General features: G+C 39.0%; 2 protein-coding genes across 2 annotated transcripts; both read left to right on the plus strand.

Moving 5' to 3' along the window:
* Positions 1-2437: 2437 nt before the first annotated feature.
* rom1a (retinal outer segment membrane protein 1a) lies at positions 2438-7426 on the plus strand. Its single transcript, XM_020643302.3, has 5 exons — positions 2438-2565; positions 2780-3013; positions 5508-5938; positions 6065-6311; positions 6677-7426. The coding sequence occupies exons 2-5, from the start codon at positions 2864-2866 to the stop codon at positions 6881-6883; spliced, it is 1035 nt and encodes a 344-aa protein (XP_020498958.2). The 5' UTR covers positions 2438-2565; positions 2780-2863; the 3' UTR covers positions 6884-7426.
* A 1886-nt stretch (positions 7427-9312) lies between these two features.
* On the plus strand, positions 9313-21343 carry frmd8 (FERM domain containing 8). Its single transcript, XM_020643345.3, has 11 exons — positions 9313-9462; positions 10605-10697; positions 10840-11007; positions 11514-11615; positions 13827-13885; positions 14029-14195; positions 16247-16462; positions 16563-16686; positions 16799-16948; positions 17582-17807; positions 18387-21343. Exons 2-11 carry the CDS (start codon positions 10607-10609, stop codon positions 18497-18499), a joined length of 1416 nt encoding a protein of 471 aa, XP_020499001.1. The 5' UTR covers positions 9313-9462; positions 10605-10606; the 3' UTR covers positions 18500-21343.
* Positions 21344-21422: the final 79 nt, after the last annotated feature.

Consider the following 21422-nt stretch of genomic DNA (forward strand, 5'->3'; position numbering starts at 1 on the left):
TACTTCCCTATCTCTAAACTACAGGCATTAAAAGCCCAAAAATAAATCTTAAAAAAAACATAAGCATGTGTGACTTTTGTTGGCTTTCATCCTGGCAGGATGTGCAAAGGGAACAATTCTCTACTAGATGTAAACATCACCGAAGTTAAGTTCTGGGGAGGACTTTGCTATAAGAGATTGAATTAGTGTCCAACTTTTATGTATTCTCAATTGCTCCAAAATTGCAATTTATGATAATATTCCGATTTTTATGCTGTTGTCAGGTGATGTTAACACTTGTCTTTTGATCACGTTTTACAATGCAATAAGATAAGCATTAATTACTAGTGTAAAGTTGTGTTAGCTAACAGTTGGTGAAGTGTGTGGTTGAATTAAAATGTAAGTTGTTGTGTATAGACCTATAGTGATGATTACTGTGAGGACCTTTCAGTTTGTATTGCTTTTGGTGACCCCATATGGACAAAGGGGAAGGCTACCTCTTATTTCTTTGGCCCAATCCCAATCTCCAACATAAAGCCTTAGCGCTGAATTTTTACAGAAAAACACAAACAACTTTTCAATCCTTCTATCTTAAATGTTTTTTTTATTTTTACAGTCTATGGTTGGATCACATGTTAGGGTAGACTGCCGAACAGACTATAGGACATATGACCTGAGTTCTTCAACTTCCACCTCTAGAAGAATTTCTTGTTTATACCAGGCAAGTTCGGGGATTTCCCAGTAATACTGAGTCAGAGGCGCTGCTTGTAAACAGGCAATGCATGCAACTGCTTGGGGCCCCAAGCCAGAGGGGGGCCCCTCAAGGGCTGACAAACTTTAAACCCCAGCAGTGGCTCAATTTGACAGTAGGGAACCACTTGTAGGGGGGCCCCATCTAACAATAATCCCTCTCCATGCCTTGCTAAGTGTTGCATCTATTTTTGCTTTGAAAACCAAAGTTCGTAAATGAAAGTCACCGAAAGAAAATGCAAAACAATTATCTGTTTGCTGGTAAAAAAAGAAAGAGGAGCAAAGAGGCAGAAGAGTATGCGCCGGGACACTGAAGACTTAATCGTGATGAACGCTAGTTGGAGAGGCCCCTTATTAATTTTTGAGTACATTTGCTATCTGTTAACTAATGGTTAACCTAGTTAACCACTAGTTAAACATTAGTTAACAGGTAGTTCCTTTTTCATTCCCCAGTAAAAATGCAAATTTGTGTGCCATATTGTTAAGTGCTACCATGATGTAGTTCTGTTGCCGTCATCATGTTGGGACCTCTAGCTGTCAAGTGATTGTGGAAACAAACGGACAAAATGAGTTTCCTCCGTAGGGTGGCTTGGCTTAGCTTTAGAGATGGGGTAAGGAGCTCGAACATTTGTATGTAGCCAAGAGTAGAGCTGATGTGTGTATTTTCATGCATAAAGTTGTGCTGTGAGGATCGATGTTACAAAATTAATGTCTTACACTCACCAGCCACTTTGTGTACAGCTGTTCAACTGCTTGTTATTGCAAGTATCTAATCAGCCTATCACATGGCAGCAACTCAATGCATTTAGGCATGTAGACATGGTCAAGACGATCTTCTGGAGTTCAAAACGAGCACCAAAATGGGAAAGAAGGTTGATTTAAGTGACTTTGAACATGGCCTGGTTGTTGGTGCCAGACGGGCTGGTCTGAGTATTTCAGCAAATGCTCATCTACTAGGATTTTCACGCACAACCTTCTCAAGGGCTTACAGAGAATGGTTCAAAAAAGAGAAAATATCCAGTGTGCGCCAGTTCTCTGTGCGAAAATGCCTCGTTGATGCCAGAGGTCAGAGGAGAATTGCCAGACTTGTTCGAGCTGATAGAAAGGCCACAGTAACTCAAATAACCACTCGTTAAGACCGAGGTCCCTGTGTACTAATTGAGTATCATTTAAACGCCACAGACTATCTGAGCATTGTTGCTGACCAAGTCCAACCCTTTATGACCACAGTCTTCCCATCTTCTGATGGACTACTTCCAGCAGGATAACACGCCATGTCACAAAGCTCATATCGTCTCAAACTGGTGTCTTGAACATGACGATGAGTTAACTGTACTCAAATGGTCTCCACAGTCACCAGATCTCGATCCAAAAGAGCACTTTTGGGAACTGGAGATTCGTCTCATGGATGTGCAGCCGACAAATCTGCAGGAACTGTGTGATGCTATCATGTCAATATTGACCAAAATCTCTAAAGAAATGTTTCCAGCACCTTGTTGAATCTATGCCATGAAAAATTAAAGCAGTTCTAAAGGCAAAAGGAGGTCCAACCCGGCATTAGTAAGGTGTACCTAATAAAGGGGCCGGTGAGTGTATATCCATCTCTCTGTCAGATTTAATTTGTGTTGTCACCTACGTGTCCCTTTGTATGAGTGATGGGTGCTAAGCACACAATGGCCTGGATTTATGGATTAAGAGGATAGAGGTAAGACGCTCCCAGAATCCAGGTTTGCCAAATCCAGTGTGCCAAATCTACTGTGTGGCACACTGGAGGGTACGTAGTGATCAGTGGAGATAACTGGACTTTTTTCAGCTCAGTTTTGGGACAACAATAAGGTGAGCTTTGATACACCAAATGCAGATGCTGTCTGTGAAATGTGAAGCTCAACAATCTTTCAGCAAGAATCTCTTAACTCTCTTATCTTTTCAATTATTCTCTAAAAGTCTGTGCAGTCTCTTTTCATTGTGTACTAGAAGTGTTGAGTTCCACTTTTTCATCTTAATCCTGAAGGTTTTTGAAGTCCTGCCTATCACTTCTTCGTCCTTGCAGGCAAACAACATCATCGTCTCTCATTGCCCCATCGTTTTCCTTCCCCTACTTCCCTGGTGAGACTCAGATTCCCTCCCTGCCACCATGGTGGTTATGAAGATGAAGTTCCCCTTCCAGAAAAGAGTGCAGCTCGCCAAGGGACTATGGCTCCTTTCCTTGAGTGCCACAGTGGCTGGAGCTTTAACCTTCAGCCTGGGCTGCATCCTCAAGACAGAGCTGCTCAGGAGAGCGGAGGTACTTTTTAAGTCTAATGCTACGACAACTATCACTATTATCAATGCTTCATAGTTTACCTGCAAAAGTGAGAGACATGAAATGAGGGTTTTCACTGCAACTCTGAAGTAGTGTATGTAGTCCAAACTAAGTTTCTACCTTGAAGTAAATTCAAATGCATAGCTTGTCATAATCAGAACATACCTGATAGATAAAGTATAATTAATACAGTAGTAGCCTGTAGATACTGAGAGAGAGAGGAACGTAATATTTTTATGTTGAAAAGTGACATGATTGTACCCTAGAGTGGCTCAACTGACAGACACAAGTTGTCCGTCTTGATTAAAACCATCTGGGAGAATTTGTGGAAAAACTGTAAAAAAGGATAAATTAAATTTGATAATGTTTTAAAAAGTCCCTTGTTAATCGAATATGTAAAAGACTGAGTTACACCTGTGACCTGTTTTATGTCCCCACTCATCATTTAATAAACCAGGCTTTGTCAGTTGGAATAAACTAATTCCCTATTTCAGAACACTGTCATTTCAATTTAAAGTATTTAAAAAACCTACTGTTCATTTTTTAAACTTTTGAGTTGAAGAAGCTCTTTGTAATCTGTTTTAATTGTTATTTTAGATTTTTTCAAAGGTTTTACTTTTAGGCTTTTTATGCCATTATTTTAGAGATAGCACAGTGGACAGAGGCAGAAAAAGGGGAGATGTTAGTGTGCATGCACTAACCACTACAATACCTGTGCCCTATAAGTTTGAATAACAATGGTTATGAAAGCACCCTGTTATTATGCCTTTAAAAAGTGTAGATTTTCATGTAAATATAATAAATAATAATTCAATTAATCATCAAATAAGCAACACTTAAACAAATAATTTCATGTCATGTCACTGCGCCTATTTCATTGTTTGTTTTTTTACACCACTAATGTTCATCCCATCAATTTGCAGTGAAGAAAATTCAGGGCAATAAAAATCCTCTTAGACATCTAACCAAGTCCTACGGGATTTTGTGCAATAATTTGGGTTTCTTTTGTAACCTTACACACATTTTTGTTTACCCTGTAAGGTTATTCAACTATTATTCTTCATAAAATGATCCAACAAATTTAAACTTTTACTAAAATCATCATTTAGATACAACCCTGTGTGCCAATTTCTTGACTTAAATATCTAATGCAGAAACCAGAGGCATGTTGTTTTCCAAAGACTTTTCTTGAAGACTCTAATGTATTGTATGAAAACTCAATGGGTTGTAGGACATTCAAACCTTTGGAAAATTTGCAGGTCATTGGAGAAACAATTTTTGAACAGTCAGTGTTAAATTTGACCATTTTAAATAACTGACTGTAGAAATCTGCTCCACGTCTCCTCAGTAACTCAGTGTTACTTTAGGAGCCCTTGAGCTAATAAGCTATCATGGAAGTGAGCTGCTCAGTGCTCAAAGCTGATTCATCTGAGAGGCTCTCAATTATGAATGATTATCTGACTGATTACCAGAGATTGCCTGTTTAAATGAAGGTTTAACCTTCAACTTGTTCTAACTTCCAGGGTTCAACAACACACTGATTGTGTAGATCTCAAAGCATGTTCAATGAAGGTTAAAACACAGACTTCTTCACAAATTATGATGGCGGTTTTTGCCACTTGAGAGGGTTGCTTTGTAGCTTGATTTATACGATCAAAAAAGCCAATAATAGAATAATAGCCAATAATGGGTAAAGTAGTCTCACTTTTTTCCAGAAGAGAGTCACGTTTCTCTTTTTGAAGTTCTGTTACACATCAAAGAGGACCGCCATCACACATTGTTTGAGCATACGAGCTCTCCAGACTTTCCTTTTTGTCAAAGCTTTAATTATAAATCCAACTGTATCATTTTATTTGTACATATGGTTAAAGTAAGGCACAATCCACCTATACGTTTACACCCAGACATCCATAGCTGCAGCAGCTATAAATATTTCTCATTACTAGAAACATACAGTACAGCTTCAGTTAGGAAAAAGAGCTGCAATAATAGGTATAACTTTGCTTATTTGTGAGTGTTTGGAAGTTGATGTTAAACATATATTTCGGGGGATTTTAGGCAAATACCATCAGAAATGATACATATATATATTTTTTGGGGGGGGCTTTTATTTATCCATTTATTTGAGGGACAGGGCATTGACTCGGAAATCAGGGATAAAGATAGTGGGGAATGGCATGCGGGAAAGGAGCCACAGGTCGGATTTGAACCAGAGCCCCTTGCTTATAGGACTGTGGCCTCTGTACATGGAGCGCATTCGATCCCAGCTGTCATTGGGCTAGAGGCAGGGTACACCCTGGACTGGTTTGCCAGTCAGTCTCAGGGCTGACATATAGAGACAACCAGCCACAATCACATTCACACCAACAGGCAATTTGGAGTCACCAATTGACCTAACGAGCATGTCTTTGGACTTGCTTACAGCAAACAGATAGGATTATTACTGAAAACATGTGTGTGTGTGACTTACTTACAGGTAATGGATAACTCAAACATTCATGTGGTGCCCAACACCCTCATGATTGTTGGTCTGGCTTCTTTGGGTATCAACTACTTTGCTTCAAAGATCTGTCAGGATGCTCTGGATGCTGGCCAATTTCCTCGCTGGAAGAACTTCCTGAAGCCATATTTTGCCATCTCTTCTTTCTTCACTGTCCTCATGCTGCTCGCAGTCATCATGAGCTTTGCAATGACAGGCAGTCTGGAGTTTTCCCTGAAGGTTGGCCTGAGGAATGGCATCCGTTTCTACAAGGATACAGACACCCCAGGCCGCTGTTTCCAGAAACAGAACATTGACTACCTGCAGATGGCTTTTGAGTGCTGTGGAAACAACGACTTCAGGGACTGGTTTGAAGTCCAATGGATCAGCAACAGATACCTTGATTTCAACTCTAAGGAAGTGAAAGAGTAAGTTTCCCAGAAACTATTTATGAATATTAAAGGGACATCTTTTTACAGACTTTTATACAAAAACAGTAACAATAACATGTTCACAATCTGAATATCTCTCATATCTCTTTATTGTTTCATTAGCCGCATCAAAAGCAATGTGGACGGCCGTTACTTGGTCGATGGAGTCCCATTTAGTTGCTGCAACCCTACCTCTCCACGGCCTTGCATCCAGTATCAGCTCACCAACAACACTGCTCACTATAACTATGACTACCAAACTGAAGAGCTCAACATCTACCTCCGAGGCTGCAGAGAGGCCCTGGTCAACTACTACATGGGACTGATGAATACCATTGGTACTGCAGTGCTGTCAGTCTTCCTCTTACAGGTGAATTATGATGAGAATTACAACAGTATGTAAGGCAGAGGGTAGCTTAGTTAAGGCATGGACTTTTTGGGGGTTGGTACAGATGCAATACTAAATGTAACATTGTGCAATGTCTGTGCAATGTCAAAAACTGTGTTGCAATATCCTACCATTGTACAGTATGATCACAGATAGCAATGCATGCAAGGCTGAGCGTGAGCATCAGTTTATTACTTATTTATGCGTTGCATCAAAGGCCACAATTCATATAAATCCATCATTCACCACTCACTAGTCTAAGTTGCTCCTTGATGATGCTCTCTATTGTAAACTGATCGACTTCTAACCAACTCTCCATTTTCTCCACCTTCCTCCCTTCCCTTCAGGGATCTGTGCTGGTCAGCTTGCGGTTCCTGCAGACCTCAATGGAGGCAGTGGCAGGGCAGGAAAACACTGAGATTGAGACAGAGGGCTACTTGCTGGAGAAAGGAGTAAAAGAAACCGTCATGGAGTTTGTCGACCCTTTAATGAAGTTCCTCCTGTTCACAAACAAGGTGGAAGAGGGCGAATCGACCAGCGCAGCTACAACCTAAACCACAAATGATGTAGTCACAGAGAGGGAAATGAATAAGGATTTTAAAAGTTTTATAATAATGAAAGCGTCCATGATTTTGAAAGACTGAGGGGAAGCATTTTCTATTTTCAGATGACCACCACTGGTCAAATTATTGTATATTTTGTAGTTTCACATTCAGATTACATACACTGACTGCAAAACATATAGCTTTACCCAAAGAAGTTACTGTATGATTTTTCACTGTTTAGAATTTATTTTAAATAACCCTATAACCCCTATTTTTTTGTTTCACAAATACACTAAATCCTTTCTAATAATAAATTTGACTGTGATATCATTAAAATCACTCTCACAAGTCTTGGTTATAAAAGCAATAACACAACACCAATCAGTCAGCAGGGAAACAGAATGAGGTAGTGTACACAAAGGATGTTGATCATACAGGATGTAATGCTGACTGGAGAAACATAAAGCACAATGCTCCACTGTGTAACGGGACTGTGACATTATATAACTTATTAAAGTTTGGAGTTACTTCTTGCCTTATGAAGTGGAGTCACTCATTGCCTTTTCTAATGCACATGCTAGTATCTTATTGCTTCACATGTCAGATGTCATCCTCTAGAACAGGAGGTCCTAGGTGTTTATGCAACCCCCTTTCTCTTCTTGCTGTTACTGTAAGTAACAGGATTAAAAAGATTGATTCATCAACAATGTCCCTAATGCAGTGAAAGCCATTGAGTGTGTCCTCTGTTCTGACACCTTTGTTTAAGCTTTTAATCCCATTTGTTAATACTGAACCTGCTACCCTTGCAAATATACACCTGCGTCAGGATACAGTCAGTGGGTGTTTCCACAGTGTTGGCCAGGGGTAGCAAGCCCCCTTCCCTCACCCCACCCCTAGAAATCTCATGGGTCATCCCAGGTGCTATCCCAAAAGCCTACACTATGATTTGCACATCAATTTCCTAAGACAGGTGCATAGGAATGAGTCCAAAACACATGCAAGCAAAGTCCTGCACACTGTCTTACTTGCAATTAACTCATTTGCAATGTTGAAATGAAAGAGAAACATTTGCAACAAATGTAATTTTGCACGTTAGACAGTATGCAGAAGTTTGTTTGAAATGTTTTAAGTACTTTCAATTGTGAATTTAGATAAACATATTCCTTTAGGAATTTAGCTAAGGAGAGTTTTACTTAACTATTCTATTATGTTACTTAAAAGAAGATATATGTTAGTGTAGGCATATATATTAATTGTAAACATGTGAAGAGTTTTATCAAAGGTCCTTTAAAACACTGGAGTGACCTTCTGAAGCTATAGTCAGACTTAAAGACTTGACCTAAGTCAGTACCCTAATATGGTGGATTCTGCTGTACATCACAGTTGAAAATGAAAGATTTTCCCTATTTTATTGTAGATGATCCCATATTCACATCATGTTTATTGAACTGTGTAAGTCATTCATGAAATGGGGAGAGTGATTCAGTCCTAATTCTTGAAATATTTTCAACACAACATATTCTTATAATATTCTTTTAATATATTTTTTTCTTTTTGATGAAAATGGAAATTGTTCAGAAGTTAGATAATCGAATTTGTACATTTCTTCTCCAAAAGCTCGATTTCATCTAGGCCTACGTGTAGTGAAGGCAACCTCAGTATTATCTTATCAAATGTTAATGTGCCTTTCACCATATTTAGGATCGCTTGAGGAATTGCCGTAATAACTGTGGAATATTGTGATTTTGTGGATTCAATATTAAACTTCTCCATGAAATCACTGTATTCGAGAAGATTCCCAACTGAATCTATGCAAAATGGACCAAATATCCCTTTCCACCCAATCATGAAAACATAAAAGACTTTCGTTTAAACAAAACACATCTTATTCCATATTGGGGTAAAAAAAAAAAAAAAGTGTAAATAGGAATGTTTCCAGTAAAGACGGACCTGCTGATGAATTTTCGACAACTAAATGGCAAGTTTAAAAACACAAATAAATTATATTCCTCCACAGTTATCAAATACTTTAAGAAGGAATATTAAACCAGAAAGTACTGGTATTGTATATGCATTTTTGCGTGTGGAAAGGACTGCTCCAGCAGATAACATCCGCTGCCTGAGCAGATCAAATGAAATGACGTAGCGGTCACATGACGTGACGACGACGCGCTCTTAATGTTCAAATCATTCTCAAGATCAAACCTTTTTAAACTGTTTCGTTTGAAATGTACACCGGCTGTCCGTCATCGTTACTTCAAATTATCTCATTATGAACCCTTTGAAACATCCCACTTTAAGCTATTTCAAGGCTCGTTACTCGTTGACTTTTCCAGCTGAGGAGGTGTTTTGACATTTGCGGGCGGACCGTCACGCCCATTAAAGAGTCGTTCAGAAAGAACCGATCATCCGCCGGTTTCTCACTAACTGTTGCAGCTGCCCGGAAAGCTAGTTTTAGACAACTGGCTAGCCGTAGTCAGGGCAATAACAGCGGGTTGCTGACTAGCTTCTGTATTTACCTCACACATTTGGTAGGCTCTCATCCAGAGTTTTAGCTATAAGTGGAGGGAATTAAGCAGAAGTGACAGGTAGGTGGTCGACAGAGACGTTTACTATCAACACTACAGTATGTGAGACTGTTGGGCGAAAAAACCCCAGAAGATAAGCTAGCTAGTGAGAAAACTGTTATGAACTGATGACTTGACATCGTTGTTACACCTCAAGTTAAGTTAATGTTACAAGGACAATGTAAAAACATGACCCTGAAACGTTTCATGACAGTAGCTAGTGTGGTTGGTTTCCTTTGAAATACACTTTTAAGAAATTGAGTTAAAGTGACGCTGTGTGGTTTCCAGAGACTTTTGGGTTAGTTTGGGTATTTTCAGGGGAAGTCAGTTTTACTTGGATGGCTGACTAGTCCTCGTCCCAGCAGTGTAAGATACACTACATGAAATATATCGTATCTCTGTACTTTATCTCTGTATGTCTTGACGCTGTAATAACAATGCTTTACATTATATTCATACCGTATGAATTGGAGTAGACCAAAATAAAAATGTAGGTGTTACATGATAATTAAACTACTACAGGGTGAGGTCAGCAGCAGTCGACTTAGATTTTCTTGCACACAGGGTCTTTTCCCATCTACGACCACATGGTGTCGCTGCTGCACAGTGAAGCAGGGGCTATATTAGTTTGATTACTGTTAAATTAAGCATAGCTAAAGAAAGGGTATGAGATAGACCTGCCCACTGTGATAAGCTGATATCAGTCTAGTCACCTCTGAAGCATTTGCTCAGGCTTGCTTTTACAAGTATACAAGACTGATGTCAGAGCGATGAACACATAGAGCCAGATCATACACTCTCAGTAACAGCCAGACATTTATGCAGCTATGATGGATAACTCTGACTGTAAGATATCATAAAGTTAAGAGTTAAAAAAAATAAATAAATCATTTCCTATCGCATATATATTTCAAAGAAGTCCCTATGTGTCCTGTAAGACACTTCAGCTTCGGATGCCTGTGTAAATGAATTCTGCATGGCAGCTGTTTATGTTTACCGTTGTAGGCGGAGAGTCTTCTCTCAAATATATGAGCTATTGAGCTTTTAGAAAAAACTTTTCCCATCCAGGCTCCCAGACCTATTTTTAGAGCCGTTTCTAATTCATGTTGTGTGCATGTTGTGTTTCACACTCTTGAGTGATTTGGACTTGTGTTTCATGTTAGAGATGGAAGGAGATGACAGCAACTTTCCTCCTGATCCATCGAATGATCACTCGCAAAGAGGAAGTGTTGCTTCTTCTGCAACGCTTTCCCGTGGTAGGTTGCAAGAAATCTTGATAAAGATATCCTCAACAACATGAATTATATATATTTTTTTTTTTGCAAGTTTTCTTCTTTTCTTCTTCTTTTTTGATGTGTCATACTTTGAGTTAATTTTGGTGTGGTTGTGTTCTCACAGCTCAAGATGTGCTTATATACCTGTTTGGTGACAGCGCAGTACACTTAACGGTAGAAGGGCTTGGAAGTGTCAGCGTACAGGAGTTGGGTCGCAGCGTTCGTGAGGCTCTCCATGTTCCTGAGTCTGCACAGGATGCTTTTGCCTTCTGGCTTTGTTCTCCACTGCTCGGTATGTACTTTTTTTCCTCCCACTATTTACTCAGATAAAAGCTGCAAAACGTTTATCTTTGAGCGCTGTCATATAAGAATGTAGATGTGTATATATGAGTTTTCTTTCTCTGTGAAACCTCAGAGTCTGGCTACAACAGATCACCAAATGTGATTTTTGTTGTGTAAGATGCAAGGCAGGAAGTGCTTCTAGATGCCTGAACCGGCTTAATTAAGATCGACTAAGTGCTGTGTTGCTTGTATTATCTATAAAATGGTACAAGGATCAATTATACATGTATACCTAATGTATTTTACTGAAAATGGTATTATTTAGTTGAAACATTATGTTAGCAACAGAACATGAATTGCTATTTTTTATGGTTTGAAGTGGCTATGTACTTTTTTCAGATGATTGTACCTTACATCAGTGTAGGCAGCTCCAGTAAAACAATACCAGCACAAGAGTTAGAGTTGGAAAACAGACACATCTCATCGTGTTACATTTGCCTCCCACTGACTCCTCAGATTTGCAACTAAAAGCGAGACATCAGCCGTACAAACTGTGTCGGCAGTGGCAGGACTTACTGTATCGGTTCACTCTGGCCTCGGAGGAAGATATTTCACAAGGTGAGTATGAGGTTTACGTCGGTGTCTTTATAGGCACTAAGTGTTCTGCAGTTTAGTCCAAACTCATCTGATGAGGAAACATAGATTCTTCAAAGTAAGGATTGGAGGACTCTGCTAATTTCTTATCTATGCAGCCAAGTTGGTCACAGAGTTCTTAAAGGAGCATTTCTGCCTAACAAAGACAGGAAAAGGGATGACAGCAGTTGTAATGAAAGAAAAAATCACCACTTGTAGCCATAAATCTACAGTTGGAGTGAAAATCTAACTGAAATAAAACAAGTTATGTACAGTATACTTTATGTTCCCACAGCTGAAAGACAGATTACTTGTTAAAAAATTGTCATCAGTAGAACCGGCTCATTACTTTACCGTCAATTAACAAACTCTCCAGTGCAACTACACAGTAGTACTGTGTCTAATAGTCACATAAAATATGCCAGCTTTGGTTAAAACTATGGAAAAGTGTCTAAGAAATGTGATTAGTCACTAGCAGTATGGAAATGTTGTGTTTGAGTTACTAAAATACTGCTCAGGATAAGGGCAGTAAATACACCTTTAATTCCCTCAGCAGCCTGCTTTGTAAAACACTCAGTTTGTCTCTGTATGCCAAGCAAGACCTGTTTCTCTCTGCAGCTGTTCCCTGTGGATTTGTAGCTTATTTATATATTGTTGTTTTGCTCAGTAGCTTTCTCAGTGTAAATGACATTTAAAGAGCTGTGGGATTTGTTTGGAATAAATCAAAGATTACTGAGGGAGTTTGTATCCTAAGCGGTAAACACCTGTTGCTTAACAAACAAAGTGAAGGTAGGAGCACAAGGAAATATGTATGCATCAAGCAGTATGCAGGGAAGGAGCGTTTACAGTTGCTGCATTTCTTTTGACGTGTCAAGCTCAATAATCTAAATGAACAGTAACCACATACGTTTAGACATCTTTAAATATTTATGAATTCGAGAGTAGTTAGTGCTTTTTAGACATTTCCCCCTCCAATCCATCTGTTTTTTAACAATATTATTGGAATCACTTACATGGAGGAGTGATTTTTATCGATCCTGCCCTGATACTATGCAGCAGTGACCACGATATCCTGTGCAAATGATAAACCTGAGCATTAAAAAACAGAATGTTCAATAGTTACTCTATATGTTTAAAAATGAACTAGCCCATGATACAGAGGTTCCAATGTAACTTTTGCAAAACTTCAGGTCTCGTTCTAAAATGTCAAAGTCAATGTAAGTCAAGTATTTGGAAACATTTAAGGTGTATGACTCACCCTTTAAGTTTTTCCTTAGTATACATCTGTTTGTCTTGATTCTTCTTCTTCTTCCTGCATCTCCCTCTATCTCACTTTTCAAGCCCAGCACAGTTTCAGCAGGCAGCTGTTCAACATGAGTCTGGTTCTGCTCAAAGTGTTTTCATTGCCACTGTAACTTTGCTAAATGTTGATTGGTACTCATGATGGATTAACGTTGGGTCTTTGAAGATAATAAAACAATGAGTAAGGTTTTTCATCTGCTCTCTTGTAAATTGTCTTAAGATCACATTTGTTATGAATTGGCGCTATCCAAATAAAGATTGATTGATTGATTGTCATCTTCTCGGTTTTACAGAAGACAGAAATAGACATAAAACAATGTCAACATTATCCTTGTTGTTTTTGTGAACATTTTGTTAAGATTTACAGGAACCCTTGCTGAGCAATGTGTTATATACACTTAATATAGTGTGGCATTCTAAAGAAGAAACACAATGTATTTGAATGTGCTTATTGCTACAACTTCCTGTCCAATATACTCAGTGTGGTGTTGTCTGTCCCGCCTTTGAGCGTAAAAAGACGATTAGCCCACACTTAATCTATTTGTGATGCTGCAGGTACTTTCAGTAGGACAGGTCTGAAAAGTGCATTAGAAAAACTGTCATAGCTTTTTTTTTTTTTTTAAATCACCAAAATAATTACATAATCCTTTAACTGTGTGGAGAAGAGAGGGTTTCCTCCCACACTAAAGGAGAGGACAATAAGGTGTAGCAGAGTGGGTGGGATGGGGCTTGACTGGCAGATCCAACTCCCCCCCACCACCACCACCACAGTGTTTGTCTCTATACTCTCACTCCTCCACTGTGGGATAAAACCCACTCGGTAACAAATGGATAAAAGATAATAAAGATAGTCGCCTGTCCCTAATGCATCATTGTCCTCTGCTTTTTCCTCAGATGAACCGTTTCTCCAGTACCGCAGAAACGTGTTTTATCCTAAATCTAAAGAGCTTCAGGTACTGAAAAGATGTGTTTATGTAGATATGAGTGAATTATAAAAGCGTTTATATCTGTCGCTTCATATTTAGGACTCCTAGTCTGTATTGAATTACACAATCCCGAGTGAGCTAAATGTGGTCACTGTCTCCGTCCTGAGCAGATAGATGATGATGGCGTCCTGAGACTTCTGTACGAGGAGGCCAGGAGCAACATCCTCACAGGTCGATACCCCTGTGATCCCGAGCACTGGACGGGTCTTGGAGCCTTGTCACTCGCTCTCGAAGAGGGAACCGGCCTCGACGACGCACATTTTACTACTACTGTGAGGTAAATCAAGAATGTTGACCATACTCTGGTCGTTGGTTGTAAATGTTTTGTTAAAAATACTATGGATGGTTGCATTGCTGACAATTTGGCTTCTTTTAAAGCGATAGTTGAAGATACCAGCTTTCCCCCCCTGCGTACAGTCTTTATTCTAAGCTAAACCAGCTACCACCTGGCTGTAGTTTTTAATTGTACTGACAGAAATGAGTGATTTTTTTCTCCTGATATACCTTTTTTTGGCTCTACCACTGAAGTTCCCATTTGACCTGGTTTTAGTTCTCCTTTTTTTAGAAAATGAAGAAATAAGCAATGACCACTGCTGCTCATTTTGTCCAACTTTGAGAGGGTGCCTCTCTTCAGCTTGATAAACTGTAAAGAATAGACTCGCTGAAAACACAACAAAAATCCATGACCCTCAACCCACATTCTCTGAAGTGCTGCTCACAGAATGAGCAGCTTAAAGTACTTTGGGACAATCAGCAACAACAAGCTGCAATTTGATGAAAATCTACAGGTATTGTGAAAAAGGTCAACAGTGTCTCTTGAGTTTAGAAGCTTTGATTTTTTTTTTGAATGTCAGCAACATTCACATTGTGTCACAGCGGGGTTTTTTAGGTGATTGTTAGTTAGTCGGTGTCAAGTACAAGAATGGATGAGATGACATTTTTGATTGGAGTGGGATGATCATGGAAATATGAGTCTTTTGTCTGTGTAAAGCCTCTTAAGACTTGATTGTGATTAAGCTTGTTGAATGAATGATTCGATAAAGACCCGCTATCTGATCACAGGTAGAAACTCTTAACTATGGATGTGATTCATTGCTACTTGATTAAATATTTTCCCGCTGTTCCTTGTAAAGGCCCTTTTTCTCATGTCATTCCAGTAATTGTAGTTAATGCAGTATAGTGGGCTCTGTTCAGAAACATGAGGAAATCACATCTTTATGCAATTTTTTCTCCTTCACAATATGGACGAGGGAAGAAATAGAGACACCGCCTGGATCCAGGCAAGACATGTGACCAACAACCGGTTGATCGCCTTTTATAATCATGATAAAGCCTCTATTTCATATGTGAAATGTGTTGCTAACACAGGTCTGTTTGTCACTGTGAACAGAAACAAGTATGTGGTGGGGTCTCAAACTTCACTTCATTCTACAACTATAGATTAACATTAGGCTTTATTATTATTATTATTGTTATTATTAAAGCTCTCTTGAGGAGTTTTTAGACTGTAATGAAACAAACCTAAATTGATATTGATCCTTCTATATGAGCTACAAAAGCAAAATGATCATTAGAGAGAAGATTGATTGTCTCTATTTAGCTACTAACTGTCACCCCTGAGGTTGGTGTCAATCCAGGCAATAAACAGCACACTGCCTAGACATCTGGTAAAAAAAATCCTATATTTTTTTTTTATACTTTATTAATCCTGAAGGTGAAATTTGGTTTTGCACTCTGTTATTGAGAGACATGCTACTCAAACACACAGACTGGAAACATGGACATGCAATAATGGAGAGATGTCAGAGTGGTGCTGTACACAGAGAGCGCACCTGAGCAGTGGGGGGTTCGGTTCTTTGCTCAAGGGCACTTCGGCAGTGCAGAAAACACTATTAACACATGTAAAGAGAAGCAAAGAGAGAAATTGTCCTGCTTTGTCTACAGGGGGCACCAAAGTGACCCAGCCCAAAGGTTCCTCATCGGAGCTATAAAATGATATCTGAAGTGTTCACCTCTATACACTTTTTGGTTCTCTCTTTCTTTCTCTCTGCGTACATTTAGTTTCAGATGATGTTTTTTTTAGAGATAGTGTTGCACAAGTTTATTTGTTTTTCCAGCTGTTGTTTGAGATCCATTCAGAAGTGTCACTGGAGTCACATGTTGAGACACATTCTCATGCTGGGTGTGAACAGACATTCTTAGGTCTGTGTGCTTGTGATCAGATCAGTCAGAACACATTAACACCAGGTGTAAACAGGGCACTTGACTACGAAACTGAACATCATGACCTGTAAATGACACACACTTTATGTCATCCGCTTCCCAAAGAGAGAAGAAGCTGTCCTCTTTTGTGCCGGCGCATGTTGCCATGGGGAGTGGAGGTTTGTTCTCCACTTTGAGAGGGAAGTCGAGCCGTCAGACGGGGATGGAGCAGAACCTCTTGGAGGCATACAGAAAGATCAGCACGTCTGCTGGAAACGCTCCTGAGCCCACACAGCTCCTACACCAGTACCTCAACACATGTCACAATCTGCCTTATTACGGGTAAAAGCAATTTTAATGAAACATTTAAGCTTTTTTTTTTTTTTACCTTGACTCACTGCACATACAGTACATTTTAGTTTAACATTGACTACAAATATAGGTGCGCTTTCTTCATTGGGGAGATTGACAAACCAGCGCAAGGGATTCTCCAACGGGGAAAACGCAAATCTGTCAACGTTGGGATCTGCCTCGAGGGAGTTTATGTTATGGATGTCAAAGAGAAGGTGAGCCCTGGGTTGTGTTATGTTGACATTTCTGTGAAATAATGACCCAAAAACTGACACTGTAGAAATACTGAAACTCTCCTAATTTTCATGCACACTCATTGTCTTGCAGCATGTGCTTCTCGGGCTGCATTTCAATCAGCTTTCCTGGGACCACAGCTACCCGGAGGAGGAGGGCGACTCGCACATTCTGTGGCTGGAGTTTGATGGAGAGGAAGATGGCACACCTGTCAACAAGCTGTTAAAGATCTACTCCAAACAGGTAAGAACATGTTTGTGGAATGAAATCATTGTCACACTTGTAGCTCCATTAACATCTGATTGAGTGTCATCAGGCAGCATGTACACTGTACCTCAGAACTGCTGAATATGCTGTGTTGATCAGCTGTTTTGTCACACCTTAACAAACTCTGCTGTGGTTTGAAGATAGTCTTTGTGATTTGTTGTCACGAGAGAGGGTGACAGATGATGTCATCTTCTGTATGTCTTATTGCACCTGTCTCTGATATGGAGAGGGGATCCATTGCCATCTCTAGAGAGTACACTGCACCTGGTGTTACTGAGAGCTTCAGGGTCAGGTGCTGCTGCTGGGGCTGTTTGCCTTCAAAGCAGCACAACACTTGATGTTAGAGTAAATTATGTTTTTGTGCTCACAAAGTCTATTTGATCCTGGGTCAGTGATTGTTGGGTGGAAAATAATCATCGCAGCCACCAGATAGTGAAGAGACGTTACATAATAGTCGAGGAAGAAAGGCATAATAACAAAGGGCCTTTATCCAAAGCTGGCAATGTGAACTTTCATATGAATGTGGTTCAGTGATGGATCATCAAAAGGAGAGGATACTGACCATCAGTCTTAATCATTACTATTTCTTTTGTATTTTCTGTATTTTAGGCTGAGCTAATGAGTGGCTTAATTGAGTTCTGCGTTGAGCTGAAGTCTGGGTCAGAGGGCGGAGCTGCAGCTGAAATGGACGGCGAGGCGAGTTCCCAACAGCCCGCCGGGCAGGATGACAGCAGCAAGAACGGACGAGGAGGACGGCGGGGGATGCTGCGCAGACAGAGCAGTGTTCTGTGCAGTCGAGTCCATTCTCTGAACACCATTAGCTACGTGGATAATGGTGAGTGTAATGATTAGAGATGCTGTTCCTACTAAAGTGGCTATGTAATCTACAGTGCCCCATAACAAAGTACACTTATTATAGTGTGCTACAGAACACTTAAGTGTACTCATAAAAGGACTGAAAGTACCGGTATTACACCTACAGGGTACTAAAATTCAACAACTACTGTATTTACTCACTATACATACATAAAAACAAGGGCTTGTCTTTAGGTGAGTTTAGTGTACTTGACTGCACTATAAACTATATTTTAAGTACACTTACGTTCAGTCAGTGAAATAAAAATTAAATACTTTTTACATTAATAGTAGTAGTAGAGTATTTGTGCAATCAAGCATACTCAAAACGTTCTGGCATATAACGTTAGATTATTTTTTGTAATACAAATACACTTAACAGATTTGATTTTAAGTTCTAAAATACATTTAAAAGTCATCACTTTGAGAGAAAGAAATCTTTCACACATTTCATGGACCACACTTTGTGAAAGTCTTCTATTGTGTGACTGTCTACTTCTTTGCTGATGCTGTCTCAATGTAATAACTTAACAGTGTTTTTTTTTTGTTTTTTTTTCAGGAAAAGAAATCAAACGCTTGAAGCCAAAAAGAGCTGCATCCTTTTTCAGCCGGCAGCCGTCTACAGCTGCGTACTCTGCTGTGCAGGTGACAGATAGTCTGGAGCAGGGTTAGACTGCCTGATCAGCACACGCCTCTCAAAGACCAAAAACTGAACAATCGATTCTGAGATTGATACGTAAAGACTTTATACAAGCTTGAGACGTTTAACTGAACATGAACATGTAAAGGACCAAGTGAGGGATCTTAGTGTTGAGTTACAATATTTACCTTCTGAATTTGTGTATATTTAGAGAGTACAGTAATGTGAAAGACATCATCTACTAACAGTAATGCTTCTAAGGTTGAGGTTGAAGTGAGCTATTTATTAGATGGCAGTACATATCACACTCTGTGAGCAGTATGTGATGAACCTTTAACACGAGTCTGAGACAAGCCTGAGAGAAATCGTTATGACCTTTCTGCAGTGCGCTGAGGCTGCACTTTACTGCTATTATTCAAAGATGTAAGACCTCATGTGGGTAGAACCACTGCATTACCTCTTTTTGACATCTGAACATCAACATCACCTTACAATACATCCCCTTTCATTCTAACTGAAAACATTAAGGAAGTCCTCCTTAGATGTGTCTGAGTTACCACAGACTGTTCACAGTCACCATGACAGACATTTTGAGGGGACGATCTAAGGGCGTGCTCGACTATTCTTCTCTTTCAAACTGCCAGTGCCTTGTTTTCATGAAACATTTTAGAGAAAGTACTGGTAGAAACGTTGAGTGGTGGCTGTTACTGATCATAAAGTCCTTATGGGAGCACATTTTTTGTGTTGCGGAAGTCTCTTTTAAGTATGATATGATTCATGTTTTCAGTTCCTTACTGTAGGAAGGCCATCCAGGTGCATATTTCATTTTCCTATTTTCAAGAACAGAAAGGAATTGATGCAGTTTAAACATGTTTTTTTTTTTAAAAAGAAGATTTTACAGCCTCCTGTTGTGGAGGTACAACTTCAAAGTATCCTCAGTGGGCCGAATGAAGGGATATGCCAAATAAAAATAACACAAGAGGGAAGTTAGTAATAATAATGTAAGGTATGGGCCGGTTAGAATGTGATATTCAAAGTTGATCTTTGAAATCTGCAACATCAACTCATTTGAAAGCAATGCACAGGTTCAACCTAAATATTACTGATGCAGTACTGTGCTTTGGACCTTTAACATGACATAGAACAGTCATTACTAAATCTGTCATCATCAAACTTACAAACCTACATAGCTTAGCAATCATGGTTGATATAAGTTGAATGAAAAGGGTCTTTACATTCAAATGATGTGGTTGCCTTGTACAGCTTTGTGTTTCTCCCTAAAGAAATACTAAATGCCACAGTTGATCTGAAAAAAAAAAAAACATTTCTTGGACAATGTTTTTACTTACAGGCGACTATGTGCTCTATGCATACTGCAAAGATCATCTGAAGAAAATCATTCAAATCTACTGTTTCAATAAAGCCTATAAGGCTTTAAAGCAAGCCTATATAACAATGCTGCAACACAGTGTGCTACCTAAATGGTTCAGAGACAGATTTCAGTTTCTCTGAACTCCACCTTAATGCGAACACCGGGCAGTTTTTGATCTTGACATTCAACAGGATCAGCTCAATAAAAGCCATGACAGAAGGAGTATATCTTTATAAAACTGCCTTCCACTTGAACATAATCTGTCCATGAGATTGAGCTCTGTCATGTATTCCTCATGATTCCCCTGAGCATGCTAACAGAATGTTTTGTACCTTTCTACACTTAATATTATCAGCTACTGTCTGTAACTGAACTGACTCAGTCCAGTATACTGTTGCTAACTAACACTATGCATGCCACATTGTAGAATAGGCATTCCAACAGAGTACCCATCATGTAATGCTGCACTATTGATACTAATACACTGTTGAACATCTGCAGATGTTTTTGTATATTGTGTTGGCCTTTATGAGAATGCTTTTATTTTCATTTTTATATTCTTTGTACACAAGAATGAAGTGAAGAAATAGGTCATATCAAGCATCTTCTTCTCAAGCGGTCACTTTGCAGAAGCATTAAGTGCCTTTTTGTTTGTACTGAATTGGCATCTGAATGACTGTTGTTGCCCGGAAACAAGAAATACACATGCTTGGTGTTATTGCTATGGTAAATTTTTTTTTTTGTATTTTATCCCCCATGTTTTTTAACCAGACTTGTTTCACCTTTCCTAGCAGCTACGAGTTTGTTGATATTCTGGTTAATGGCACAATGTTGCTGTTGAACAGTGTGTTGTGATTCCTCTCAGTAAAGTGGTCAGTTATGCCTTCAGTCACATATGTCTAATGTGCTTTTATTAAACAAGTATAAGAAAATGGGTTAATTTCTAGTGTGTTTACCACCTACAGTTTAAGTGCACTGCAACCATACATCAATATATTAAAAGAGCAGTATCTTCCATTTAATTTTAGTAAAATATAAAATAAATGTGCAAAGATGTATGTTGATCCATTTGGAATTTCTCCTGACATGGACCTTAAAAACTGTATTTGTTATAGTTGTTAATAACTCTAAAGAATACCTAAAGCAAATCACAGGTGGTATTTCTTCTGTTACACTAATGTCCATAATTGAATATATAAACATATATTCTATTCCTTTTTTTTTTGTCTTTGATCAAAATAATAAAAAATATTTTCTTCAAAAATGAAGCCTGTTGCCCTTTTGCTTTGATTCAACTTGATGTAATTTCTAAAAAATAGTCTCCAGCATTCAGAGGTTCTTTTGAAGTCAACTGTCTCCCATCCTCACATCTGTAAAGTTACAGCTGTTTTTTTTATTGGCCTTTTTGTTTATATATAGAACATTAAATAAAGAAGCATAATTGTTCAATAAATCTATGTAAACCATAGACTGTAAATATTAAATGTTGTGACGTAACCTCTTATCATGGTGTAGTTATTGGGCCGTGTAGAGCCTGACATGCGCACTAGAGCACTTCTCTTGTGACTACCACGCAGTCTGAC

The sequence above is a fragment of the Labrus bergylta genome, chromosome 14, assembly GCF_963930695.1.
Source record: "Labrus bergylta chromosome 14, fLabBer1.1, whole genome shotgun sequence".
NCBI classification, from domain to species: Eukaryota; Metazoa; Chordata; class Actinopteri; order Labriformes; family Labridae; genus Labrus; species Labrus bergylta.